This window comes from Anastrepha obliqua, chromosome 6, assembly GCF_027943255.1.
Source record: "Anastrepha obliqua isolate idAnaObli1 chromosome 6, idAnaObli1_1.0, whole genome shotgun sequence".
Lineage (NCBI taxonomy): Eukaryota > Metazoa > Arthropoda > Insecta > Diptera > Tephritidae > Anastrepha > Anastrepha obliqua.
The window spans coordinates 78,999,640-79,010,593 of NC_072897.1; the positions used below are offsets into that span (position 1 = coordinate 78,999,640).

The window sequence follows — 10,954 nt, forward strand, 5'->3', positions numbered from 1 at the left end:
AATACACGGGCCGTTATGTCATGCCGATCTTTTGGCACCTGACCATCAAGTAAACAATCAGACACATCGACCCACTTCGGATTGCATGTAAATGTGATGAATAGACCCGGTCGGCCATAATTTCGTACATATGTCATCGCATCTTGCGTATATTCATGCATATGACGTGGGCTACCAACATATGATGAGTGTAAAATTGTTAAACGGCCGATATCATTCAAATTTGCATCATTGATTATTGCGTCACGCAAATGTGCGTATTCCTCTGATCTCAATCGGGCTTGATTGTGACGGATGAAATTGAATCGCTCACTTTCAATTTTGGCGTACATATCGACGACATATTGATGCGAAAGTTGATTGCATCGCAAAATAAAATTGTTTTCTTGAGGGCGAATCAGCAATCGATACGAATAAAAATTCATCGCACTGACGGTTTTCGTTGATTTTTGACCTACAATGCAAAAATTAATTAGCGTATGAAAATTATTTAAAAATCATATTTAAGCAAAAATAAATTGTGTATGTACCAGTTGTTGGATTTATCATTGGTATGTTGATATGACAACCATCGTCCCCTCTCCAAAACAAAATGGGGTATTGCAATGCATCATAACAGCGATGGAGTTCTGAAATACGTTGTAATTGCTCATTTCTACGATACAAAACAATATCTCGTGGCCGAAACAGTTCACCAACCACAACAATGGCTACTTCATCAATCGTTGGTACATTGAATCGTCTGGCGTGCTCCCAAATTGGTGTTTTATCGGATTTTATTATGATTTTGTGGCCATCGGTGGGCATCAGATCGAGTGCCACTGTGAACAATTTCACCAATTCATTGTATTGATGGAACATTGTTTGCAATTCATTCACGATTGATCTTCTCGTATTCGTCGAAATTGCACAGCGCTGATCTAATTCACGATTCTCATCACCAATAAAATGTATTTGCAAAAATTGATGGTCACCATCTAGGAGTGGTAGCAAAGATCCAGCTCTATGGTATATTTGACCTTGAATCTGTAATCTGTAAAGTTCGAGAAATATATGTAGATAACGGATCTGAATTTTTAAAAACATCGAACACAGGGACGGCACATAAATTAAATATGATATTGTTTATTCCAAACGAAGTAATAACCTTAAACGTCGGCATAAATCCATCTCTCATAATATTTGTAGCTCCAAAAGATGCCATTTGAAAGCATGAATTGTATTTTTTAATGTTTAAGAGGAAATGCTTCGACGTTGGTGAATTGCCAAAAACCAATGAATGCAAAGGTTCTGGCGGAAGTTCTAGCACCGGCAATTTGACTTTCCCACCAGCACAGCACATACCAGGCGTTTCGTTTCTGAATTTAATTGCTTTGCAATGTATACATTCTATATTCATTTGGCCAATGTAGGCATGCATGCTGTAATCAATGGTGGCATCGTAATTTAAAGCCGCGCGTTCCATTTGACGTATATCATAAACGGACGTATGCCCACGACGGTTTCTTGGTGCTTCACTATTAACCGACTGAACCATCTGTGTCGTTGTGTTTCCACTTCATTTCGTCGAACACGATCTTCTTCACTTTGTGATCTTCGATTTAACGCTGTAGGTGGCATTCTTTCAGTACAGTATATTACTAATTGAATGTAAAAGCAAAACATTGAAAATTATTTCAAGTCATTTCGGACGATAATATATATTTTATTTATTTATTTAATATAATGAAATATACTTATAAATAAATATATTATATATTTGTGGCAGCACTAGCAACAATGCCTTCAGCTGCTTAATGTATATAATAGATGCTACTATATTAGTATTAGTATAAATAATTATAATTTGTACAACGAAAATTAAATTTGATAGTTTAAGTTCATTAAATTTTGTTACTTAATTTGGCTTTGCTGATATATTTGTATATTATTGAAATATTTTCTGCAGTAGGAGCTTTTAAAAGCTCTGATGGTGTGTTCGATGAAAATATTTCTCCCCTGATCTTGCTGAGTGATGGGCATGTATCCAGGATGTGTAGCGTAGATGTTGATGTGCTGTTACAATAAGCGCAACCTGGATCGTAGCTTCTATTGAGAAGATGTTGGTGTGAAAGTGCACAATGTCCGAGGCGTAGTCTTGAGAAAACTTTGAGCGCTGGAATACTACATGTTGTAGGGTAGGCTGTTTTAGTTTTGTTAGGATTAATAAGGCGATACCGGTTATTGTAAGTGCTCCATAACTCTTTTTGTTGGTTTTCTTTCATTTTGTAAATATAGCGTAATATATCATTTTTCTCGTTTGTCTCTACGTAGTAGCAGGGCATATGTGGTACCTTTTTAGCTTCCTTATCGGCTACTTCGTTGCCATGGATACCGCAGTGGCTCGGTACCCACATTAATTTTATTTTAGTCTTATATGCAATCAGGGTATCTCGAATACATGCAATTAGCGGGCTTATGTTATTTGGGTTCTGAATCGCCATTATTGTTGAAAGGCTATCGGTGCATATGGTGTATTTTCCTTTTGACGTTACCGCCCATTTTGCTGCTGATTTCACAGCATAGGCTTCAGCTGAGAAAATGGAGCAGTAGGGTAATAGCAACCCTTTGCTTATAATGCAAGAATCGTCAGAAACGACTGCATACGCGGTATTAGTATAATCTTTTGATCCGTCGGTGTATACGAAAATCCAACCGTTGGAGTGAAGTTGGTGTTTTCGACTCGTAAAAACTTGTTTGAAAGTATCTGCACAGGTGTTGTGCTTTGGAAAGCACATTAATTCGTCTACCAAAAAAGAGGAATGTAGCGCCCATGGGGGATGTTTGCTGATTTTTAAGCACCTTGGTTTTATGTCAGGCTCAAGATGCGCTGTCTTTTGAACAACCCGATGGATGACTGATTGCTTTTTTATATGCCGTTTTCGCGTAACCGCTTGTTTTACTTTGTTGTGTAATATCGGATTATGGGTATAAAAAAGTTTAGGTATCAGTCGTAATGTGCTCAATTCGAGTCTTTCTTGGATATGTGGCATGCCAGTTTCAGCAAGTAATTCTTTGTATTCGTCGTGGGAAAAGCTCTGATGCTGGCGCGTAAAGTTTTTTAAGTGAGTTTCCAGCGTGGTGCCCATATATTGGAAGGCCGTAATCAATGGCTGATAGGAGTAGAGCCTTAGTTGTGTTGATTAGGATATTCGGATGAATATTTGATTTTTGCGATGAGAGGAATTTAATAATACTTAGTTTATCAAATAACTTTTTTCTTAAAACTAAACAATGCTCCTTAAAGTTAAATTTGGCGTCAAATATGATACCTAAAATCTTAAGTTTATTTACATTTGGTATTTGAGTGTTGTATCTTAAATTAAATCCATCACATGTTTTTTTGTGGCAAATATGTAAAGTGTTACATTTTTGAAATGATATGTTGGCTCCCGATGTGAGAGACCATTCAGAAATTTTGTTTAAGATTTCTGTAAAAGTATCTTTGACTTGCGTCAAATCGAATCTTCTTGAAAAAATCAGAACGTCATCTGCATAAATACAATGTTCTACTGGGAACTGGGATATAATTTGGCTAATTTTATTAAAAGCGATCATAAATATTGTGACTGATATTGGAGAGCCTTGAGGTATACCATTTTCTAACGGAACGCAGTGTGAGTAGTTATTATTGAGTTTAACTCGGAATTTTCTATTGCTCAAAAACGTTTTAACAAAGTTGTAAATTTTTGGGCCTACTTTGCAGTTGGCTAGTTCTTGAAGGACGTTATGTGCACCGATACGATCGTATGCCTTCTCGAAATCTAGACTTAGAGCTGTTAAATGCCCCTTATTGGCGATTGCGGTTGCCGCGGAGTGTTCGAAATGTAGTAGAGCGTCTAAAGTACCATGCCCTTTTTTGAATGCTACTTGGTTGGCGCTAATTGACTTAGTTTTTTCTGAAAACCACATAATCCTTTTGGCTAATATTTTTTCTAATATCTTTCCTTAGCAGGGTAATAAGGATATGGGACGGTAGCTGCTAATTTCCAACTGCGGTTTGAGAGGTTTAGCTATTGGTATTGCGTCTGCTACCTTCCAACTCTGTGGGTAAACACCTTGCGCAAAAATTTCGTTGTACAAGTTTACTATCCTTTTTTTAAAGGGCGAAGGACAGTTTTTCAACAAAAGGTATGATATCCTATCAAGGCCTGGTGTTTTTCCCTTAGAGTTGGCGACGGCTCTCTCAAACTCGTTAGTAGTGATATCAGATTCCAGATATTTTGCAGAGATACTTAGTTTCCCTTCAGGTTTATAAAGTCGGTTAGTAATGCTATTCTTTTTTTCTATGAACTCATTCGAAAAGTTGGAATTTTTAGAGTAGGAGCTCCAATAATTTGCAAATTCGTTCGCTATATTACTAGGGTCGGTATATATACCGTTTGGAGTATTTATACAGGTTATGGCGTTTGATCTCCTAATGCCCGATAGGCGCCCTAAGTCCTGCCAAATTTTCTTTGTGCTGCTTTGCGGGTTAATGTTAGAAGTAAAGTCTTCGAAAGCATTGCGTTTTGCTTTTTTTGCTTCGTGTTTGAAAATGGCATTGTTACGTTTGTATACTAAAAGATCGTGAAAATCTCGTGCACATTTATATTTGTACCAACTCTTTTGCTTTAGAGTTCGTAGTTTTTGTAAATCATTATTCCACCATGGCGTATATCGTGTTAGGCTGAAGTTTTTTGTCTGCGGAATGGAAAAGTGAGCTGCAGTACAAATAACTTTTTTTATTGAGGCTGCTTCTTTATTAATATTAGTTGAAACCGGGTACTTCGTGGTCCTGCTTTGTCTGTTAAAAATTTAGGCTTACATTTGTTTTTGTTGTGCTCCTTATGGGATACTATTTCAATAACAATAGGAAACTGGTCACTTCCGTGAAGGTCATTGATTATTTTCCATGTACTGAGAGGTACCAAATTTGGTGTACATGTCGTTATATCGACGTGCGTGAAAGTATGATGAGTTGAAAAGTGAGTGGGGTTTCCATCGTTTAGTACAACATATCAGTCGATAACAAAGAGTCTTCAATAATAGCGCCTCTGTCATTAACAGATGATGAGCCCCACAGAGGACTCCAGGCATTTACGTCGCCTAACCATAGCCTGGGCCCAGTTGCCTTATTTCAAATTTCAAATATATGTGTATGTGAAAATAGTTTATTTGGTGGTATGTATGTAATATATTAATAATAGTGAGCTTTGGGTTATGCGAGATTTCTACAGCAATACTCAGAAGATCATCGTCAGTAAACAGAATTTTGTGAGGTATTCCTCTTTTAACTAAAATGGCAACACCTTGTTTACCATATAGGTTTTGGGGTGAATTGAAAAAATGGGCTTCATATCCGCTTTCTTATTGTGAGGGATATGAGTTTCTTGTAAGCATAAAAGGGATGGGTGGAGTTCTTTTATTAGTAATAGCAATTCGTGGTAATTATTGAAATATCCATTAATGTTCCATTGAAGTACCGAGATCATTGTGAAGGTAGACTAGTGTTTTTATGCGCGACAAAAATGGTGTAGTTGGTTATAAAGAAAATTAGGGAGGTAATTCTGTATTTGTTTTTGATTCCATATTAACATCTTGTTGCTCAATTGGGAGAGCTGGTAGAGGATCAACAGGAGAAAGCAGGTTATCGTTGTTGATTGTGTTGTTTGCTGTGAATGCATTGAATTGTTGAAAAATATTTTCGTGGGTGAAGCAAGTGGTTGTGTTGCCTGTATGTTGTTGGTTTGAAATTAATTGGGTGAGAATAATACTGAGAGGATTATCATGATTTATGTTTTGTTCTATGTTTTGTTGAGAGGTATTATTTGGTAAATTAGGATTTAGTTGTTGTGGTTCAGTTGGAGGTAAATTATTTGTTTTTGAACTGTTTAGAGATTGTGATGAGTCATTTTGTTGTTGTTGATTAAGTGTGTTAAAATTTTGTGTGACAGAAGCCAAAGAGGGGCCACCAATAATTGAAGGAATTTGGTTTTTGTACAGTGTAATTGCTTCTTTCATTGTACATTTATTTTCAACTTGGATTTTTAAAATCTCTTTAGATTGTTGGTATTTTGGACAAAGCTTATCATATGCTGGGTGATTTCCGGAACAATTTGTGCACATTGTTCGGGTACATTTTTGGGGGTCATGAGAGGGGAGATTGCATTGTTGGCACATTTGTGGGTTATTGCATCGTTTCATCGTATGATTGAGTTTACCGCAATTCTTACACCGCATTGGGTTTGGGAAATAAGGTTTAACCATTACTGAATGCCATGTGATATCGACTCTATTCGGAAGGTGGAATTTGTCGAAAGTTAGGAGACATACTCCGGAGTGTTTTTGTTTTCCGTCAATAAGTTTGGAAAATTTATAAACCTCTACCACACCTTGGCCAGCTAAGCCCTTTACAATTTCATCCTCACTTAGGTCATTTAGACATGGGGCGTAAATGGTACCTTTTGTATGGTTCAGTTTATCATGATATTTTGCTTTCACCTCACAAACACCATGTAGAGATTTTGTACGCATGAATTTTTCCGCTGTTGGTTTGTCTTTAAGTAAAAGGCAAAGGTTGCCGTCACGAAATTCAGTAATTTTAACGATTTATTTGCTAATTAACTTCAAGGCGGCGTGAACTGCAAAGCAGCTATATGATTTTAAAGGTTTATCTTCATTTACAGCAGAAATAACCACGTATTTGGGATTTGTTTCAATTTGAGGAAGAAGGGGGAAATTTTCAACATTTTTTTTAATTTTCTTACGTTTTGGTTGGGGATCTGAGGCTAGCAGAGCGAACCTGTTATCCCCCAGGTTTGTTGGCCCCGGGGCCATGCTGCACCAATCACACAAATAACACAAATCAGTAATGCACTTATTTGTTTTTGTTTATATGAAAAGGAAAAGATATGTCGTTCGCAACAACAATTAAGAAAAACGAGAAAATGGAAGACACCGAAAGTTGCGTTCTAAACTCACTAGAAAAAGCACGTCTGCTCAGTAAGAGAACTAGTAGGTGACTGCGATAATATATATAAACATAAATATTATTCAAAGTTCAATGTGTGTACCTGGTTAAAACAAACAAATGGTTAACACTCATCAAAAGTATGTCTGTTTGCAATGAGAGCACGATATAAAAGAACTCAAAGCACATAAGAGAACTGTCAACTGAATTCCAACGACAGCAAATTAATATTAACATAATACACTTACAACCACAACAGTACAACAGAAACGCTCATAAGCGGCTGTGTATTTGTTGTTGTTTTTCCCATATAGGCATTTCGTATGAGAGGAAACCATTACTCACATAAAATGTCATAACTCAGGAACGGCTGCCCCGTTTGTACGAACGCACGCAATTCATCACGATCGAATTGCTGTTCGCGTTGCAATTCTCGTTCAAATAAATCATGCATTGGACGATTTGGTTGAGTCAATCCTAATTGCCCTAATGCTTTATTTGCAAAAGTATGGCACAAATCTTCGATCATTATCAAGGCTTCATTATACATTTCCAATGGCAGCAGCAATGCAGGATCATTGGAACGATGTTGAAGTCGAATCAAAATGTCTTCAGCAATGAAATCTTTGTATTTATTCCACAATTCCAGTGGATTTGATGGAAAACATGTTGATATTATGATCCCAAATAACATACGAATTTTATTTGGTGTAGATGAAATTGATGCATCACGAAGCGTAGCATCCCAATGCGTATCATCTTCCAGCAAATGCAACTGTTGACATGCTTCACGGTATGTGGCACACATTTGATCATTGATAGCTCGTAAATGTTGGAATGATTGCGGTCCATGTACGTTCACCAACAAAAGTCGCAAGTAAAAACATTCAGTATTGGCTGGACTAACTGTATAAATGCGTCCCAAAGCATCTGTTCGAAAAATACCTGGATAACCATCAACAGATGTGCCTTGTTTGCGACGTTGAAATTTTTTTGTTGATGCATTCCATGTGAAATAGTGTGGCACTTCCGAATATAGCAAAGTCCTGGCAAATTCATCCGTTTCACATAACTGGAAATAAGCTGTCAGTGTAGTTGCTCGTGGCTCTACTGCTCTTTGTTCGGTATTTGCAACAGTGAAGTAAACACGTTGGCCGTTTTCAAGATGAACTGCCAAATCTACAACAACCGGATGTCTGTCATGAATTGGAAACGATAAAATACGCCATACAGCTTCATTCGTACTAATATAGCGCCCCGTTTGATACTGCAAAATTTCATCATGACTATCTTCAGGAGCCACTCCAAAAACAGCCATATCGCTGCCCTTATTCACATACTTGCAAATATATTTGATTAATTTTACAGAATTGCAATATTCTACATTTATGTGAGCGTTGAACATTTTTGACAGTATCGGTGAGTACGGAACTATCCACCGATTATCGATTTCAACGCCTTGATTTTGAAGTTTAATTACAGTTGATTTACCGTTGTCTTCAGTTGATCGTCGACGATACTTTGGATATCCATCATCTCCTGTAATTGTTTCAGCAATCAATTGTTTTGGAAAACGTTTCGAACATTTGCCATCAATCATACGGGGTGAATTTCGATTAATATCACCACAGGGACCGTGAATTAAATTTTTCGTGACAACTTCGAATAATCCTGGGTCGATGGTTTGATCTCGAATTTCGGCCGATATGACAGTATCAATCATATCAGGTGTTATTTTGTGTACCAACCAAATCAAGATATGTGCGTGAGGTAAGCCCCTTTTTTGCCCCTCTATGATATACATAAAGCGCCGCACTTCTCCAAATACCCGGAGTTTGACAATCAGATCCATTAATTTTTTCAATTTTCGTTTAAATACAGGGGCCGTTATGTCATGCCGATCTTTTGGCACCTGACCATCAAATAAACAATCAGACACATCGACCTACTTCGGATTGCATGTAAATGTGATAATAGATCCGGTCGGCCATAATTTCGTACATATGTCATCGCATCTTGCGTATATTCATGCATATGACGTGGACTACCAACATATGATGAGTGTAAAATTGTTAAACGGCCGATATCATTCAAATTTGCATCATTGATTATTGCGTCACGCAAATGTGCGTATTCCTCTGATTTCAATCGGGCTTGATTGTGACATATTGATGCGAAAGTTGATTGCATCGCAAAATAAAATTGTTTTCTTGAGGGCGAATCATCAATCGATACGAATAAAAATTCATCGCACTGACGGTTTTCGTTGATTTTTGACCTACAATGCAAAAATTAATTAGCGTATGAAAATTATTTAAAAATCATATTTAAGCAAAATTAATTGTGTATGTACCAGTTGTTGGATTTATCATTGGTATGTTGATATGACAACCATCGTCCCCTCTCCAAAACAAAATGGGGTATTGCAATGCATCATAACAGCGATGGAGTTCTGAAATACGTTGTAATTGCTCATTTCTACGATACAAAACAATATCTCGTGGCCGAAACAGTTCACCAACCACAACAATGGCTACTTCATCAATTGTTGGTACATTGAATCGTCTGCTCGCGTGCTCCCAAATTGGTGTTTTATCGGATTTTATTATGATTTTGTGGCCATCGGTGGGCATCAGATCGAGTGCCACTGTGAACAATTTCACCAATTCATTGTATTGATGGAACATTGTTTGCAATTCATTCACGATTGATCTTCTCGTATTCGTCGAAATTGCACAGCGCTGATCTAATTCACGATTCTCATCACCAATAAAATGTATTTGCAAAAATTGATGGTCACCATCTGGGAGTGGTAGTAAAGATCCAGCTCTATGGTATATTTGACCTTGAATCTGTAATCTGTAAAGTTCGAGAAATATATGTAGATAACGGATCTGAATTTTTAAAAACATCGAACACAGGGACGGCACACAAATTAAATATGATATTGTTTATTCCAAACGAAGTAATAACCTTAAACGTCGGCATAAATCCATCTCTCATAATATTTGTAGCTCCAAAAGATGTCATTTGAAAGCATGAATTGTATTTTTTAATGTTTAAGAGGAAATGATTCGACGTTGGTGAATTGCCAAAAACCAATGAATGCAAAGGTTCTGGCGGAAGTTCTAGCACCGGCAATTTGACTTTCCCACCAGCACAGGACATACCAGGCGTTTCGTTTCTGAATTTAATTGCTTTGCAATGTATACATTCTATATTCATTTGGCCAATGTAGGCATGCATGCTGTAATCAATGGTGGCATCGTAATTTAAAGCCGCGCGTTCCATTTGACGTATATCATAAACGGACGTATGCCCACGACGGTTTCTTGGTGCTTCACTATTAACCGACTGATTTCTCCATCTGTGTCGTTGTGTTTCCACTTCATTTCGTCGAACACGATCTTCTTCACTTTGTGATCTTCGATTTAACGCTGTAGGTGGCATTCTTTCAGTACAGTATATTACTAATTAAATGTAAAAGCAAAACATTGAAAATTATTTCAAGTCATTTCGGACGATAATATACAATATATAAAGATAAATATTATTCAAAGTTCAATGTGTGTACCTGGTTAAAACAAACAAATGGTTAACACTCATCAAAAGTATGTCTGTTCGCAATGAGAGCACGATATAAAAGAACTCAAAGCACATAAGAGAACTGTCAACTGAATTCCAACGACAGCAAATTAATATTAACATAATACACTTACAACCACAACAGTACAACAGAAACGCTCATAAGCGGCTGTGTATTTGTTGTTGTTTTTCCCATATAGGCATTTCGTATGAGAGGAAACCATTACTCACATAAAATGTCATAACTCAGGAACGGCTGTCCCGTTTGTACGAACGCACGCAATTCATCACGATCGAATTGCTGTTCGCGTTGCAATTCTCGTTCAAACAAATCATGCATTGGACGATTTGGTTGAGTCAATCCTAATTGCCCTAATG

The 10,954-nt window shown here is 37.1% G+C and overlaps 1 protein-coding gene across 1 annotated transcript; it reads right to left on the reverse strand.

Annotated features, from left to right (window-relative positions):
- Positions 1-1,883: 1,883 nt before the first annotated feature.
- On the reverse strand, positions 1,884-3,044 carry LOC129250841 (uncharacterized). The gene has a single exon (XM_054890438.1). The coding sequence runs from the start codon at positions 3,030-3,032 to the stop codon at positions 1,884-1,886; it is 1,149 nt and encodes a 382-aa protein (XP_054746413.1). The 5' UTR covers positions 3,033-3,044.
- Between the last annotated feature and the right edge of the window lie 7,910 nt (positions 3,045-10,954).